The 18,592-nt window shown below is 43.9% G+C and overlaps 1 protein-coding gene across 3 annotated transcripts in view; it reads left to right on the top strand.

Annotated features, from left to right (window-relative positions):
• BACE2 (beta-secretase 2) overlaps positions 1 to 8,011 on the top strand; it is an 83,009-nt gene extending 74,998 nt beyond the window's left edge. For 2 of the 3 annotated variants that reach the window (XR_012129112.1, XR_012129111.1), the window contains one exon: positions 717 to 798. Coding sequence is in view for 1 of the 3 variants with exons in the window: in XM_017660240.3 (XP_017515729.3) it covers positions 717 to 970 (254 nt within the window). In the remaining 2 variants the exon portion in view is untranslated. Of the gene's footprint in view, positions 1 to 716 lie in introns of all 3 variants that reach the window. The other variant, XM_017660240.3, reaches the window with a different exon arrangement.
• Positions 8,012 to 18,592: the final 10,581 nt, after the last annotated feature.

Below are 18,592 nucleotides of genomic sequence, written 5' to 3'. Positions count from 1 at the left end.
GAGAGTCTGCTGACAAAGCCACTGGGTGAATTTCAGCTGCTTCCTTTTGTTACTGGTTTTGCCATGAATTCCACGCTGCACTCATTTTCTGCTCTTGATTCTGGATTCCGCATACATGGCAGATGGAGCACAGGCCACGTGTGGGGCGGGGAAGGATCTCCCGGGCCAGTCTGACCCAGGTGGCCTCGGAACCCGTGAGTGTGGGTCAGGCTGACGTGAGCACTGTCCGTCGTGGAATCCACCAGAGAGCATGTACTCAGGTCGGCTCCCCCCGGGGCGCATCCCCAGGATGCAGGCAGGCCCGCTGCAGCTTTCTGCTGTAGGTACTGCTGCTCTGCGTACTTTTCCTTCCAAGCAGCCGGCACAGCGGCCCCTGCCAGGCTCTCACGCACATCCTCTTGTTTGCGTAGCTCTCCAGCCTCGCCAGGCCTCCACCAGGAGCAGCACTGCCATGTGCGCCCTTCTGCACGCTGCTCTCCACCATGTAGGTTCAGCACCTGCAGACGCTGCAACAGGCTGCCGGGCCAGGTGCAGGGGACCGGCCCTCTGAAGGCCCACGGCCGCCAAGAGCCCCCTCGGGGCAGGCTGAGCGCGTGGGCCTTTGGAACCGGAGAGTGGCTGTGCTTTGAGGAAGCAAGGGGTTGCCTCTTCTGTCGTGTGTTAGCGGTGGACTGCCCGTTTCATAGCTGTGGATTCTCCCCCTTCTGTCTCCTCAGAAATTGCAGGTGCTCCCGTGTCTGAAATTTCTGGACCTTTCTCAACAGACGACGTAGCCAGCAACTGTGTCCCCACCCTGCCTTTGAATGAGCCCATTTTGTGGATTGTCTCCTACACGCTGATGAGCGTGTGTGGGCTCATCCTTCTCATCTTGATCGTCCTGCTGCTGCTTCCGTTCAGGTGCCGGCCCCTCCCACGCGACCCCGAGGTCGTCAACGACGAGTCCTCTCTGGTTCGGCATCGCTGGAAATGAAGAGCAGAGCCTGAACTCCAGCAACCCTGACTGCAGCTGTTGAGAGAATTAAATTTCAAGTGCAGCTGTGGGGGCGACAAGGCAGGGTTTCCTCCTGTGTCCATTAGTCTTAAATCTCTGTTCTCCCAGATGCCTTCCACTGTCACTGTATTTTGATTCTTGATTTTAAAGCTTCCTCCTTCACCCCTACTACCAAGAAAAATTATAATAAAAAACACCTCATTCTAAACCAAAAGAGAGTAAATTGGGCTTCAGGCTTCATGCCAGACTGTCCAGGTATGTTACCATAAAAAAAAAACCACAAGCCTTGACTAGCTCTCTTTTCCCTCCCATCTCTGGAGAAATGAGTGCACACAGTTTATAACTCCGCTTTGCTAATGAGAAGCTGTTTGTATTAATTGCATTTAAGTGTATTTTGCACCAAGCTTCAACGTGGGTCAGAGTGGTACAAGGTGGCTGGCGATACGACAGCAGGAGAAGCCTGAGGCCTGATGACAAAACCGTCCTGTCCCCTCCTGAGTCGGACACAGGGCGGCAGTGCCCCTTTCTGGGGCTCTCTGGGCTCTGAGCGGGAGCCGGAACCTCGAGGACATCACCATCCAGCAGTCTTCACCAGCCACTTCCGAAGGCGGAGGCTACCCCAGCAGAGTGAGGAGGAAGCCTTCTTTTCTGTGTTGGTACTTCTATAGTGTCGCTGGTATCAGAGTAAGAACCACCTCTGCTGAGACTCTGCCCAGGGCCCTGCACCAGGATGGGGGTGTGGGCGGCCTTTCCAGCCATTGCCCTCACCTGAAAGAATCCTCACTCACAGGTGACAGGTGCCACGCCTCCCGCCGTCCCAGGGAGCTGTTGGCATGCTGGTCATTATCTCGTGTGCTTACTCCTACCTAAAACTAATGAACAGTCTTTTATTGAGAAAACCAAATTCTATTTAACTAGCTTAGTTTCTTTCCCCAGCTCTCTCTGAAGGTAGATTGATTATTACCCTTTTGGTAACTAAGGAAATGTCTAAATGTCCATACTTGTGACCAGCTTTCAGGGGAAGGAAGACACAAGATATGCAAAGGCCTTGAAGGGGACATCGGCTTTTTCTTGTGCTTTGCGACCACTTCCTTCCACATGCAGATGCTGCTAGATGCACATGCTTGTCTGTGTCAGGTTAGCCAAGTCCATGGGGCCTCTTCCCCACACATTTTTCCTTTGGCGTATTCAATCTTTGGTGACAAATTGGGTGTACAATGGGATTCTTATTTAGGGAAATTCCTTCTTGCTATCATTTATTTGATAAACAGATTTCTTTGTCAAAGCAGAAGCCTTTAACTGGATACAAGTAGCCTTATATGAGCTGATGTAACAGGAAGGGTTATCGCCAGTGTCCCTCCTCTGTGTCCACATTCAGTGTTCCCTTTCATTGCAATTGGGCTGAGCAGCACATATAATAAAATTCCCCTAGAAGGGCTTCCTGCAGAGCATCTCCTCTGGCCATAGTGTTACTTGTGTTCAAAATAGGCTCCATGTGGAGGTTTGAGCCATCATCTCGGCTCACCGTATCCCCAGGTCACCTCCATACTGAGAAATATACACCCAAGACAAAGGGATGTGGGGCCACTTACACAAGTCCTGGTGTCCTTACAGACTCTCCACTGAAGCTTTGAGCTGCATCTTAGAATGTGAATCTTCTGTGTTCTTTGGGTAGATAGTTTCAGTGTGGTGGGAATGAGGCCCTCTTGGGATGAGATGGCAAGAGGGGATTCAGGTATCAGGTGCATATTATCATGTCTGGTCTCAGATGGTTGAGAGGTAACCGTTTCAAGAGACAGTGCAGAGGTAGAAATCTCTGGAAGCCTGTTGCTCTTCTTGGCTTTTTCTTTGGTTTCTGTTTGACAGTCCTCTGCATAGAACTAAAGGCAGCAGCCTGCTCTGTGCCTTCCCATTGCTGTGGAAAATCTGAGCCCCTGGAATAAACGGAGGGAATTGCAGGTATGACCACTTAGTTTTGCTATTTATTTCCTCAAACAGGCGTCTTCTGTCCCATTTTCTCGTGTGAGGTTTCTGAGCTAGGGATCATCTCTGTTGCAGCAGATTAGCACCATCCCCGGAGTGCGTGCTGATCGCAAGTTAGATGTCAAGCTAGGGTGTTAGAATGAAGGGAGCCTAATGCTCTGTATTTCATATCAGATTTCGCTACCTTTTCATCTCAGATGTTATTGGATGTGACATATTGATGGAGAGACTTAAATTACAAAAGCATAACTTGGCAACAGGAATGAAATAGACAGCTGGATGTGAAACATTTTGCTGGTGTATCTTGCTGCTGAAAATTGGACTTTGAATCAAGACTGTTCGTGACACCCACTCCCTTGAGTTATGTAAAGGGTTACTTAGCTTGGAGAACCTTCAAGGAGGCCTGCTTTGAACAGAGAGGGAAGTAGCAATCATTTGAGGGTGTCATTTTTCCCTTGTAAGACACTTTGGAAAATGCTGGAAGATGCAACTTAGCATTAAGTTGTTCTCAAAACCCTGTCGACTCTCTGATGGAAAATGGATGCTTTTATGTAAACAATATATCTTTTAAATAGGGTGAGGCTTTATATTCTTGATAACTTATTCAGGAGGCTAAAATAATATCCTGTCTCCAGTAACTTGGACTGTTTATTTAAAAAAATAGAAGAGATGAGATGGGGACAGTCTATATTTTGCCTTGGGAATTTAAAAGAAACATGGGTGATTGGCATCAAATTACATGGCATTTACCATACACTATTTCCTATTTTTATGGACCAAAAACAAGTACCTGGCATTAAAGAAACAGATTCCTTGCATGTGACCTTGGGGAATGCTTTCCTGAACACAGGCCACTCCCAAGCATTTGGAAGGATTTTATCTGATTCACCATGAAACACAGAGGTCTTGGTTGGAGATGAAGTGTGGGTTCAAGGATGGTTCAAAATTAGGAAAGCAATTCTCAACAATGTGGCATTCACACCTCCACACGGCTTTTGGTAATAGAGTCTGCAAAGCCCTTGTGATTTAGGGATGGCATTATTTCATTTAAGAGGTAAGAAAAGATTATTTCATTATTTAATAGGTTCCCTGTGTGAATGAAAATTTGTTAAATTCCCTTTACCAGACCCCAGTGGTGACGTTGTCAAGCCCAGTTCAGTTCTAAGTTCTGGCCTAGTGCCACTTGATGTCATTGGGAATAAATGATTGTCCAACAGCCTGTTCCATAAGCAGCAATAATTGAGTTTCACAGACTTTATCCCTGTTAGTGAGAAATAATTAGATGGAATACCAGTGTGTTTTTGTCTTGCATAAACTTACTAGAATTGATTATAGAACTGTTCAGAGGAAAAACTTGCCACTAAGATATTTTCTTTTTTTAAGGAAAACAAGTAAAATGTAAAAATTATGAGTTTTGCCAAGAGAGATACTTACATTTTTAGTGCCAAGAAAATTATACACCACAGAAGTTATTGTGTACATTTCTGGTGGGTTTTAAGAATTTCGGGTTTGAGCTTGTGGTAGTTTACCAATTAAATAGCAAGCTGGAAAAATACATTTTGAGAGTGGGGAAGGAAAATAAAAATATAATAAGTATGCTAACAAAATAAGCAAAATTAGTTCTTTTGGGAAAGTTACTGTCAGTCCAGGAATCCTCCAATTTCTTTTACCAGTAAAGCAAAGCTGAATCTGTTGGAGGTGTGGTTTAGCTTATACAGCTGGAAACACCGAACTTTAAGAATAATTCAGTCTGGCATCATGTGTCAGATGTCAGCATGGACAAACTGAAAATGTGGCCCCTTCCACTTGCATTGTCCAAGCCACGTTGATGATTGGTTCATTTAAGGAACAGAGAGTAGAAGGTGGTTGGGACTTGGAAGATTCTAGAATCTGGGAAGGGAGCTGGGATATGACATTGTAGCCTTAGGTCTGCAGATGACTGCAAAATTCTGAACAAGCTGAGAACATCCCAGGATGCTGTAGGCAACTCATTCCATCCTGAGGTTTTTTTTTTCAGCACAGTCTGCTTCTTAGGTTTTTTCCAAAGGAATCTCTTAGGATTTATGATTTGTCAAAGAGAAAGGTACTTTGCAGCCCATCTTTAGAAGATGTCTGGCTGAGCACAGTCCTCAGGCTGAGGCTCGGCGTTGTGCACTGTGAAGTTCTTAGGGCAGAGTCAAGAGGCGAAGCCAAAGGGGGCAGGCGTTACCTTTGGGGTCTGAGCACCTGCAAAGGGCTCCTGCCAGCAGCTGTACTGGAGTCACCCTGAAAGGTGGAGCAACCCCGACAGCCATTTCCACTGGGCCCTGCTGGGCAGCCCACGAGCTTAGAAGGCATCCCGTGGGTCTGTGACCACAGTTCTCCAGCACCATGTTCTGTCAGAGACACTTCCAGGAAGAGTGTGTGAGAGAGAAGGTCCCTGAGCCTCCGGCATCCGTGCAGGTCCCTACGTCCTGCAGCTCGCCCATGGCCCGCTCAGGAGGCTCCGCAGGGAGTCTAGGAAGGAGCTGCCGCTTTTGGCCCTGGGCAAGCACCTGGGTTGCTGATAGCTCACCCTGGGTCCGACAGAGACAGCTTGGTATGGCTGTGAGCTTGATTACGGCATGTGCAAGGAAGCAAAGCCAGGCCTTGTAGTGACATCAGTGTGTCTGGGTGGCGGCCAAGGGCAGGTGCCCTAAAGGGTGACACTGTGGCATGTGGACTGTTCTGAACTTAAGGCAATCGTGACCCTGTGGACACAAGAGAAACCTTTGCCCTTCCCTAACTACCCAGGAAAACCTAAATTTTGGGTCTTTCCCAAAATAAAAGTTACTAACAGAGATAAATTCTGTCTGGTGACCCATCTGTGCAGAGAGCAGATTCTCATCACCAAACACCTGCTCTTCCTGCCCCGCATCTCACTCCCTCCCCCTGCAGCCCCACTGTCCGTTCCTGGGCTCAGGATGGTGTTGATAGCTCCTTGTCCCTTTCTGTCTTTGGACCTCTCATGTATGTGACCCATACATTGGTTCCCATATGTACGAAATTAAATTTGATTTTCTGCTATTAATCTGTCTCACATCAATTTGATTCTTAGACCAGCGAGAAGAACCTTGAAGGGTAGAGGAAAATGCTTCCTCCCTGACATCTGCAAAACTTCTAGTCACATTAGTTACTGGGATTAATTACGAGTGTTGTGAGGACACGTGGCTTCATCCGAGCAACGTAGTGCTTTCTCCCCCACCCCCGAGCTTTCCCTGGTTGCTTACAGTCAGATACTCCAGAAACCTGGTGTTTGTAAACTGCCTCGTACTGTACGATCCTGCAGCACATGTTCCCTTAAAGAGTGCTGCGCTGCTCACGGCCGGGCCAGGAGGCCCGAGAATCTTCCTGAGAAACTCAGAACCAGCCCACAGCAAGGGCAGCTCCAGAGCCTCTGACCATGGGCACCGGGGGGCTCTCCTGTGACCCGGAAAGCCTTCGGGTTCCTGTCGGGCCATGGCTGCCCAAACAGGGAGGCCGGAGGTGCCCAGCTCCCAGGAAAGGGTGTGATGACAAAGTACCGGTCTCACCTCTGGGTATTTGCTGGTCACGGTTTGTGCCTACGGTGCAGTGGTGACAAGGAGCCAGTTCCCTTTACAGATGGAGAATTTTTTGTATGGGATCAACTGGGGACAGTCTAAATGGTATGTTGCACAGGTGTGCCCCACACATACCAATCTGAGTAGAACATTTTCCAGTCTGGATTTATAATCATCAATTATATAATTACAAATTATAGGTTAAAAACTAGACCTTGAATAGGTGAGCACGGCTGTCATCCTAATGGCGTCACTAAAGGGGACTTGAGACCTGGGGAATCCCTGGAACTTGGCCTCCTTTACCCTTCATGTTTTTCCACAGAATTTTCCTCATGTAGGTTGGAATATATGTATTTTTGTTCATGATACACACGTGGGTCAGAGTATCATGAGAAGGAAAGTGTCTCCGAAAGGCAGGGTTTATTTTTCTTCTTGGTTAAATGTTTTACGTAGAGATTTTTCTGAACATTTCCTGGTAAAACTGTGTTTCCGCTTGGCTTCATTTTACCTGTTGAAGTAAAATTTTACGTGACCTTCATGTTTTTTAAACAAACACTTCTGAATGAAAGTTATAAAAACAAATGTGAAAAGATTATCTTTTGGAGATAAAATGAGCAAAGCTGATTAAGGATCTTTTAATCTATAATGAAAATCACCAAGAAATAAACTGCTTTACCTCCGGTTTCTTACACACTTGCGTGTTCTTCGCTGCCCATGGTAACAGCTTGGAATTGTTTCATCTCATTTTCCTAATTGTAGCTAATGTGTCATCTAATGTGTAATGGGTTTCACCCTCTTAGCAGGTCGGAAGTTCCGTTTGTTTAGTGTTGGAATTACTTAGTACATATGAGGAGAAAGAGAAAGAATGAGATTTGTCGTGCTCCTGTAATCTAAAATGATGTATTTATACTTACTACAACTTCTGTTCATTCACACAGTTAGATGCACTTAATGTTTAAAATCCCCATGTTCAGTTAGTTAAAGCAGTCACTCATTTTTTTTTTCTTAAAAAGGGCGACTTTGCTACTACTCTAGTGGTGTTTGCGTCTGGTCAAAGAGCTGCAAACCTTGTATTCTGAAGCAGATGCTAAGAGTAGAGTTTTGCACAATGTATTCATGTGTGTATCTCAGATGAACATCCCTTAGTACACAATTCGTAAGTGTAACTTGTATTTCTGAAAATGCTTAAGATTATTTTATATTTTTCCCTTTTGAAATTTCCTCTATTTTTAGTATACCATGTTGTTTTAAATCGAAGTTGTACTCGGACCAAGAGTTGACATAAAGAGGTATTCATTCCATCTTAGACGTGGTTCTGCAGCTCCTGAATGATGTCCAAATTGTTGTGTGCTTCAGAAAGGAGTTTTCTAAGATAATCTTATTTTTATACTTGTATGCTCCACCAATTTACGATGTACACCATTGAAAAAGAAATTTAAAAGTTTGGCTTGTTTGAATAAATAATACTTCTAACTTGTTGGGTTTGGAATTTTTTTACTATTTAGTTCAAACACTTCTGAAACTGCTGGTGGTGACATGTCAGTCTGTTCACCTCCTTACTTTACTGTAGGTTCCTGGAAAGTGTCAAAGATAAAATTCAGCGGAGGGAAGACCCGAGTCCAGCGATTATGATGGGAAAGAGGCTGGAAATGGGGGCCGAATAAAGTGCTTCAGCAGGTGAGAACCATCCCCAGAATGGAAAGAACCCGCTATAGGAAAGAAACCCAGTAAGCACGTTTAAGCCACTGTGAGCACTGGGCAGGGTGTTCAGCCTCAGCCTGGGGACTGAATGTGACCAGTCTGTGCACGCCTTTGCCGCCGCCCCCATGCCACAATCAGCCTGCACGGAGATGGGTGTTCTCTGGATTTTACAAAGAGGAAGCCAGCTCCAAGTCACGTGCTCAGGAACACACAGCCGGAAAAGGGTTTGCCCGGGGAGGGGACCCGGCTCTGTCCACCTCCAAGGCAAACCGCCTCCTGCACCGCACGTGCTCACCCAGGTGCCCTGCCGAATCCCACCTTCCGGAAGCCTGAGGATCCAGCGAGTGGGTCAGCCTCTAGAGGGGGGTGTTCGCCAGCTCAGGCAAGGCAGAAATGCCTAGTTGCAGGAGGCAGGCCCCATCCGTGAGCCGTGAGCCAGCTGAGACACCCATCCTTGAAAAATACACCTCTGACTAAACCCTTCTTGCTTGAGGATATCCGGATGAGAAAAAAAAATTCAAACCATTAGAAGGTGAAGCAGTCGTTACTGGAGAAACAGAATGGGACATTTGCTTTCTGATAACAATGGAGGTAATTTCGGTGTTCGCTCTTGTTTTCTGCAGGAGCTTGTGGTACTTTGCACTGGGAGTGGCTTTGCAGATGCGATTTTGCGTGTTTGTCACTAGGTGGTGCTCTTGTGAAACTGGAATGACGTTTGTGACCTTTCATTCTCTAATTTTCATAGGCAACTTTTATCAGGGGTGTGTATGTAATTAATGATACCCAGCAGCTATCTAAGGATATCCTTCCATTCTTCTCTGAAATAGAATCTGAAAAATATGCTGGCTATTTAGGTTGTGAATCTTGGAGGTAAACCAAATACACAGGTTCAGCCCCCGGCCTGTCCACGTGGCTGCCACACAGGGAAGGAAACTGAGTCAGGGACCATAAAGCCTCCCCCTTAAAGGCCCCACTGTCTGCAGCAGAGTCCACATTCGAAAAGTCAGCTTGTCTGATGACAAGACCCATGATCTCAACAATTATGCTACTTCCCCTATAAGCTTATTAAACTTTGTAAATTGAAAGGAAAATTAAAAGTTAGAACTGATGTCACTTAAAATACTACAAGGGAAAATATTTGTAACAGATAAAAGGACGGAAGCTAACACTGATTAAACAGCAACTTCTGGCCATGCATATTCGATGCATTATGACAGCCCATCCTCAGAACAGCCCGATTGGGTACATATTGTTACTAAAAATACTTTTTAAACCCTGGGGTGGAAGGCAGGGGACACAGAGAGGACAGATTCAGAAAATCAAGGGCTTCAGGAAAAGGCAGATCTCACCCACAGGATGAGATTCCACAGGCCAAGTTCTTAAGTGTGTGATCATATTTGTCTCTTATTTTCTGTGTTATGATGCTTTGACATCTGAGACCCTGCTGCCCCTAGAGAGACTGGAGCCATTCCCAGGGAGCACAAGCAACTCAGCCACGCAGCAAACCGGACACGTGCCCTGCAGACAAGCCCACCCACCCAAAGCCCAGCCCCGCAGAACCTCCTCCATCTGGCCCCCACGGCTGGCCGGGGCTGCTGTGCCCCTCCCCTAAGCACCCCAGGGCAAGGACCAGGCGATTAAGGGCAGCCTCTGTGCCCCAGAGCCTGCTGAAACTATTCTGGTGGCCAGCCCTACACCTGCCCCGCCCTGCCCTGCCTCCCTGGAAGGAGGGAGGTGAGGGCCCTGTTTTCTCCTGCTCTCGCCCCCTCCGCCTCCTGACCGAATGGTGCTTCCACTGCATGCGTGGGACAGTCGTTCCTGCTCCTCGTGTCTTACTATGCCTCATTATAAAACATCCCAAGGGTCCAGTAAGTCCCTTAAAACACCAAGGAGGAACATGAGAGAGAGGTAGGAAAACATGCAACAGCTATGAGCAGAAGCTGACAAATGTGGGAATACAACAGTCCAAAGCTGGAATGTGTTCAGTCTTAATAATGTATGCAACACGTGTGTGTAACTAAAAATCAGGTTTTCAATTTAAAAACAAAGTTTTGAATGACAACAGCTGCCTAAGAGATGAGCAATCTCCTACTGTGCAGAGAAGTTGGATCAGCCATTCCAGAAAATATTGAATAAAACATAAAAATTCAAAAACCCCTAAACCATCTCTTTCATCCTCTATTCCCTCTGCTTGGGATAATAGATTAGTGTGAATTTTACATACTCAGTAGACCTATTAATGTGAATTTAAAATACGGGAAAACTAATATAATTAATATAGGATTAATAGCTAATATCCCCCTAGTCACTCCTCTGACATATTATCATCACATATTTCATCTCCTAGATAACCTTTAGAAATATTGGATGGTCTTTCTAAAATTATCCTGTTGAGATTTGGGAATCATGCTAAATGCACAGGTGAATACGGGGAGAACTTACATTGTTTCAAAGCTAAGCCTTTGAATTCAGTAGGATGATGTAATGCTGTCATCTATCAGGTCCCTCTGGAGAGATTCTTTCATGTAGATCCATGCCTATTTCTTGATTACTTAATTCCCAAGGGTTTTGAATTTTCTGTTGTCATTATGAATGGAATTTTTTTTCTATTACATTTTAAAATTAGTTATTACTCATGTACCTTAAAATACCTAGTTTTCTGTGTTCATCCTGTAATTGACTACATTAGTAAGTTCATTGCCTCTCACAATAAAGTTTTTTCTGCTTCGGTTTTCTGGGCATATCCAAGAGGAAAATTACATCATCTGCAAATGATGGTAATCTTATCTACTTTCTAATATCTGTGCCTTTTAATTTGTGTTCTTTTCGTCTTTTGTTCTGCCTCTTGCGGCATACAACAATGTTTAAGCCTTATTTTTCTTTTAATTTCGGAATCGGTTACACACAAGACTCAAAAAGCAGAACAGTTTATGGTGAAGTGTCTTTCCCACGCCTGAACCTCATCTGCCACCTTCAACCCCTCCCCCACCACCCCACCCCTGCCAACATAACCTGCAATGAGCTCACCATGCAGCCCTCCACCTGGTCTGGAGGCGTTGATCAGAATGTATTCTTATTTTCCTTCTCTTTCACATAAAAAGGTAACAAACTGTATACACCATGTGCTTCTTTCCTTTTTTCACAGAGTTTACTTTGGTGATTGCTCCATATATTTTTCCCGGATGCCTCACATCCCTGTATGCATGTGTCATTATGTAACCAGCCGCAGGTTGACAGCACCTGTACTGTTTGCCATCTTTTATTTCTATAAATGTTGCTACAGTAAATAACCTTAGGCAAACATTATTACGTGGGCTGGTCCATCTATAGGATTCATTTCCAGGAAGGGAATTGCTGGATCAAAAGACACCTACATTTATATTCAACAAGTGCTGTCAAATTGCCCTCCATAGGACGTGTGCTCTTCTTTCCCAGTGACTCTGGTTTTCTTAGGTTCCTTGGTTATCTTTTCTGTCTATGGGGAGAGCCAAGTGTTTCTCAGGAGTGTCACCTTAAAGCATCATTCACTGAGTCATCTGTCCTTTCCACATTGCTCTGTTTATATTTCAGCTTGGTCTCTCCTGCAGCTCTCGGTCCTAGTCCACTGGCCTCTGTCTCCCCATGACTTTTAATAATTGCCTTATAACTTTAATGCATCTTGCTTGCTAGGAGGGTAAATCTCTGCATTCATCTTTGAAATTATCTTAGCTAATCTAAGACCTTTGCACTTTAAGTATGGATTTTGGGATTAGCCTGTCAAATTCCATAAAATCTCTGTGGTTATTTTGATGGGAATTGCATTGAGCCTCTAGTTTAACTTGGGTAGAATTGACATCTTCATGGTGTTTTTACCACTACCAATGAGATCCTAAAGTAAAGTGCTCGAGAAAACGTTTCCTCATATACTTCACTTTCAGAGAGGGTTCTTGCACACACATGTCCAGCTGATGAACCCCAAGTACGTGCTGATGCCTCAACTATAAGAGAAGCTGCAAATATGAGCTCTGCCTTCCACTTTGGGGAGGGCAAGAACACGCAGAACATGACGAGGCGGCGCTGTATATTCAGTCCATTATATCCTTTCTATGTAAGTGTGACTTTACTTCTTCCTGTTGAAATCCTACAAACTTAATTTCTTTTTCTTCCCTAACTGCTTTTGTAGGAAGCTAGAAAAGTAGCAAAAAGAAACAGTGATATGGGGCATCTTGTCTCATTCTGATATTAAAGAGAATAATTTCTACATTTCACCCTTAGGTATAATATTATGGATTTTACCTGGGTAGGAGTTTCCCTTAAATTTTATTTATTTTTTGTTAAGGTATAATTGACATATAACATTATGTTAGTTTCAGGTGTATAAATAATGATTTGCTATTTGTATATATTGCAAAATGGTCACCACAATAAGTCTGGTTAACATTTAAAAGTTGCTGAGAGAATAATATTAAAAAATCTCATAACAAGAAAAAATGTAACCATGTATGGTGACAGATGCTGACTAGACTCTGATCATATTTTAATTGAGCTATTTGTCTTTTTTTATTACTGAGTTATAGAAGTTCTTTACATACACTAGATTTTTTTTCCCTGAATATCTACATTTGTGAATCCAAATCCAGTTTTTGTCAGTATTTACCTTTACCAGATACTTATGAGATTATATTAGATACACGATTTGCAAAATTTTCTCCCATGCTGTGGGTCATCTTTTCACTTCTTAAACCGTATCCTCTGAAGTACATTTTGAAGGTTTGATGGTGTCCAGGTGATTTGTTTTATTTCTTATTTTTGCTTGTGCCTTTGTTGGCATATCTGAGAGCATATCGTCTTACTCCAGGTCAGTAGGTTTATGCTTATGCTTTCTCCTGAGCGTTTTCCATTTTTAGCCCTTTCAGGTAGGTCTTTGATTAATTTTGAGTTAATTTTTGTATACAGTGCGAGGCAGGGGTCCAATTTCGCTCTTTCACATGTAGGTATCCAGCTGCCCCAGCATTGTTTGTTGATAAGCCTCTTTTCTCCCCCTCCGATTGCCTTGGTGCCCTCGCCCTTAAATGCGAGGGTTAATTTGCACCCTCAGCACTGCCTCGCTCATCTGTATGTCTTGCTCTATGGCAGTACCACGCTGTCTTCGTCTCGGACCTCCATCGTGAGTTGGTATTTACTGTGAGTCCTCCAACTGTGTTGTTTTTTTGTTTGACTTTATTCATCTCTTCCTTTGGCTTTATTTAGTTTCTTTCTGATTGATGATTAATTTGTTTTCATTCATGTTTTACACATGCTTGCAAAGAAGATGCTTTTCCTTCCTGGTTGAAAATTTGAACTATATCCATTCATTCTACTTTACTATGCTATGTAGGTTCTCACATGTTTACTTTTTAATATAACCTTTTACAGACCAAGAGAAGATGTTGTGGGCTGAATTCTGTTTCCCAAAATCTATAGGTTGAAGTCCTAACTCCCAGCACCTCAGAATGTGACCATATTAGGGGATAAGGTCTTCACAGAGGTGGTTAGGACAAAATGAGGCCCATAGGGTGGTCCCCTATCCCAACATGACTAGTGTCCTTATAAGAAGAGGAGAAGGCACCAGGGACCTATGTGCTTGGAAGGATGACCACGTGAAGAGACGGCAGGAAGGTGGCATCTGCAGGCCAAGCAGAGAGGCCTCAGGAGGAACCAGCCCTGCTGGCACCTGGATCTTAGACATTTGTCCTCTGAGACTGTGGGAAAATAATTTCTTGTTGTAAGCCCTCTAGCCTGTGCTAGTTACGGCAGCCCTAGCAGACTAATACAGGAGGAACTGAAGTCTGTTACTGCCATGCGTCTGTTTCTATGGAGCTCATGTAATCTCTGTTCTAGAAACACTGCTGCTATATTACTTCGTCCACACATGTGATATTACATACTACATGCAATTCATTAGGAATTGCCCCTTTAACAAAGGAGGCACAGGGCTCCTCTTCATATCATTTAATGCCTTTGGCTTCCTCCTTGACCGGAATTAAGACCCCAGACCTTATCTTACTGTCTGTGGGGACCTGCTGGGAAGAGCCCATCACTTTATTTTCAGCCTTTCTGAATCACCACACAGAGGACTCTCTGTCAATTCATTTAAGAAATTGTTTTAAAAATAGATGAATTTGATCCATTTACATTCATTCCCATGACAAGATCATCCTGTTTCTGTCCTGTGTGTTCTGAGTGTTTTATGTTCACTTTTAGTATGCTTTTTTTCTTTTACTAGGTGATTTGTCTGCTTACTTTGTTCTGTGTGTAGTTCTTTCATCCAGGAAAGCTTGTGCTTTTTTATACTTTGATCATCAGAGCATATGTAATACAGGGACAGAGTCCCTTAGTCTTACATTTCTAGACAGCATGTGAGCAGTGGTCAAATGAGCATTTCTTCCTGCTGCCTTCCTCCTCTCTGCCATTCCCTGATTTTAGTCTTAATATTCACCTCTATATGGTAACATATATGTACACTCTTCTTGCTTGGTTTGTGGCTTTATTTGATCTTTTGGCTCCCAACAATTATAGGTGAGAATCCATGAATTAGTTCTACCTCTTAACTTTTGTCCTGCTTCCCCTCATAGTTTTTGTTACTCGTATTGTTTCTACATCATCCAGCGCATAGAAATGCTACATTCTGTTCTATCTCCCTAAAACCACAGCTGTGAATGCTCCCTTTTATGTTTGCCAGGATGTCCCCGCTTTCCTCTGGATTGGCTAGGTTTTCTTCTAGTAGTTTCCTAAAACAGGACTTTCAGAAACAGTCTTTCCTGAGTCCTTGCTTGTTAAAACCATTTGTCACCTTTATACTTGAAGAAAACTGTGGCTGGGTATAAAAACAGTATTGCACTTTCTTTTCTTGAGCATCTTATAGGCATGGCACCACTGCTTTCTGGCTTTGAACTTTGTTTTGGGGAAAACTGAGGCCAGCTTTACATCCCTCCCTACTTTAAGTGACGTGACATTTTCTCCTAGCTGCCTTAAAGATTCTTCATCTTTAAAGCCCTGTAATTCTATTATATGTCTCATGCTGACCATTTGAGTTCAAATTTCCTGGCACAAGGGAAGTTAAATATTTCTTTCAATCCATTGCTTTTAGCCCCCGTCCCATTTTAAATAAACTGCAATTATACATATATTAGATCTGCTTTGTGTTCTATATCATTTTTATAATTTAAAAATATTCCTTTACTTCTGTAAGTTTTTTCTTGTTCATGTCTGCATACTGTGTTCCTTACTATGTTTTCTTGAGTATCTATTTTCTCAGTGCTGCTTCTTGTAATGGCTTTGTCTTTTTCTTCTCTTTCTTGAGTTTGGTTATCTCAGATTTCATCTTCTCCTGTTATTTTGTTATCTTCCCCTGATTTTTGCATTTCTTCATTATGGGCCTCCTTCACTGAAGGAATCACTTCAATGAGTTGTTTTTTGTTTTGTTTTTTAATTTGTGATGAAATGCACAGTCACATTTTTCATATGCTCTCTGAGGACTTTTTCTGGCAAGTGTTATCAGATGGTAAGTTTTACACAAAACAAACATCTTTTCTGCATTTTTAAGTAACATCTGCTTATCAATTCTGCTACATTTCTTTTAAAATCACTCACTTACCATGGAATGGGAGACCTGCTATTTGCAGGAGGTTCCAGTGAGACAGAGAACATAGGTTTCGCTTAACCTCCCAGGTTACATGACCTCCCAGTCACATGACCAAATATGTATTTCTCAGATATAGTTGGTCTGATAAATATATTTTTCACATTTGTGAAAATGCTACAGAGCTGTAAAGATGAAATGGGTATATTCTTATTGATGAAGGTGGCTTTTAGACCCACCCAAGGGCAGGGGCCACTTTTCAGGAGGGCCACCCATGTGATCAAAAGGTTGGAACTTGAAGTCCCATGCACCCCTTCCACCCCCACCTGCAGGGAGGGGAGAGGGGCTGTAGATGGAATCAGCCAAAGGTCAGTGACTGAGTCAATCAGAACTATATAATGAACCCTCCATAAAAGCCCAAGGGAACAGTGTTTTGGTCCTTTTTCTGAGAGTTTCCATGCTTGGGGAACCAAAATGCTTCCACGTGCCACCCACACACCACAGAAGGACAGAAGCTCTTCTGTTCAGGACCTCACCCTACACATCCCTTTATTTGGCTGTTGATTCATACTTTTTATCACATCCTTTAATAAACCGGTAAACATGAGTGTTTCCCTGAGTTCTCTGAGCTGCTCAAACAAATTAATCGGACTCAAGGATATAGTCATGAGAACCTCCAATCTGTGGCTGGTTAGATTAGAAGCACAGGTAACGTGGGGTGTGTGACCAGCATCTGGAGCCAGAGATGGGGGCCGTCTTGTAGGACTGAGCCCCCAAGCTGTGGAATCTGATACTCTTTGCAGGCAGATGGTGTCAGAACTGAGCTGAATCCAATCTGCTGGTATCTGAGAATTGCTTGGTGTTGTTTGGGGAGCACTCCCCCTGCCGACCAACACACACACACACATTGGGACTGGAACACCTATTCAGTGCACACAGCCCTGCTGATTGTCCGAGTGCCGCCAGCCCTGCTCACTCTCCTTCCCCACTTCCTCCCTGAAAAGCAGGAACAAAGCACCCGTCAGAGGGAGGCCCTCATCTGTGGGAAATGAATGTCTGTGGTGCCTTCTACAGTTGGGCGCCTCTGTACCCTATGCCTGCTTGCCACCCTGTCCCATAATTTCCTCCCTGTGACCTCTCTCCTCTCTCAGCTGCTCTTTCAGCTCCTGTGCATTCTTCGCCATCTGCAGCTTTTCTCTCCCTCCTGGCTTCACCAAAAATGCAGGGTTGAGGGCTTTTTGATTTGTTTTGTTTTGTTTCATTTTTCTTGCTTCTCTACAGTGCTTCCCAGGAAAGGGCAACCGGTTGACTTATGTGTCCTGTTCACAGTGGAAGTCAGGCTTTCAGTTTTGATGGCATGTATTTTAATACTGTTTTAAGATTTTCTTTTTTAACTGCAGAAATGTTTTAGGTTGGTTATTTAAGTATTTTAAAGCTTTTAGTTGAAACTTGGATGAAGGTTTATTACAAACATATTCATTGCTATATTATTCAAGATGGAAAATAGTGGAAGTGATCTGGATGTCCAAAAGAAATAGAGTTAATCGTCACACATCCATTGGGTAGAATGCAAAGCAACCATTAAAAATATGTATTAATAATTTTAAATTCAGGAAATGATTATAGTATATTAAGAGAAAAATGCTATAAACTGTCCGTGTAGTGTGATCAGTTTTAAATGCACACACACACACTCACACACGTAAACACACACATGCACACATACACACACAGAAAAAGGGACCAAAGACTGAAAAGAAGTGCACAAAAAGGCTGAAGAAGTGATGTCTAAAAGAATTACAGGTGACTTCAAGTATTCTTTTAAAAATTCTGTATTTCCTAAATATGCATTATTTGTATAATCAAGAAATATTATTAAAAATATACTTCACGACTTTGCCCATTATTTTCTTCCTACCCTTCCTTGTGGCGTTCTCCGTCTTGGTAGATGGCAACCCCACCTGCTCGGCAGGAAACCCGAGTCATTCCCGCCCCTTCCTCTCCTTCATCCCCACACCAAACTTGCCATTTGTCATCTTGGTTCTGCCTACTAGTGACCCCAGATCTTTTCCTGTCACTGATCGTCTGTGTTCCTGCCTCTTGAATTGGTTTCCTCATTTGTCTCCTAGCCCTCTGTCTATCCCACCTGAAAATCACCTTCTCTACAGGTTGTATCACTGCCAGCCAAACTGTTCCCTGGCTCGCTGCAGGCGCAGCAGGAAAATCCAAATGCCAGCACTGAAGGCCAGCCCAAGTCCCTCTCCCACAGCCCACCTGCCCCATGCCAGTCTCTAGGTGCCCTGCCTCTGGCACCATCCCTGCAGTCAGGAATGACCACAGAATTACATAATGACTGTCATACAGCAGGGCTCAAAAAAAACAGAACAAAGGCCATTGTGCCAGCTGCTGTGGATGGTGATCTGCCCTGCCAAGAATACAGCAGGTGTTCAGTAGATGTGACTTGAGTGCGTGAAGCACAGAAGAAGGTGACTCAGCTTAGTGCTGGCTTCCAGACAGAACCAGTTCTAAGCCAGGGTAGAAAAATGATGGTTTGTTCTAGCTTAGGAGTGTGGAAGAATAGGACCTGAACAGCCAGCCGAACAACATGCAATTCATATTTGTAACAGTATCCTGTTCGTGTTTGTATTGTTTGAATAGTGTCAGGGTCAGGAAACGCTCCAATGTTTCTCTCTCTACTTGTTTTCTCTGCACTTTCATTTTCCTGGGACACACTGACAACCTCACTGGATAGGGGAG

Source organism: Manis javanica, chromosome 3 (assembly GCF_040802235.1).
Source record: "Manis javanica isolate MJ-LG chromosome 3, MJ_LKY, whole genome shotgun sequence".
Lineage (NCBI taxonomy): Eukaryota > Metazoa > Chordata > Mammalia > Pholidota > Manidae > Manis > Manis javanica.
This window is presented reverse-complemented; position numbering and strand designations above follow the sequence as displayed.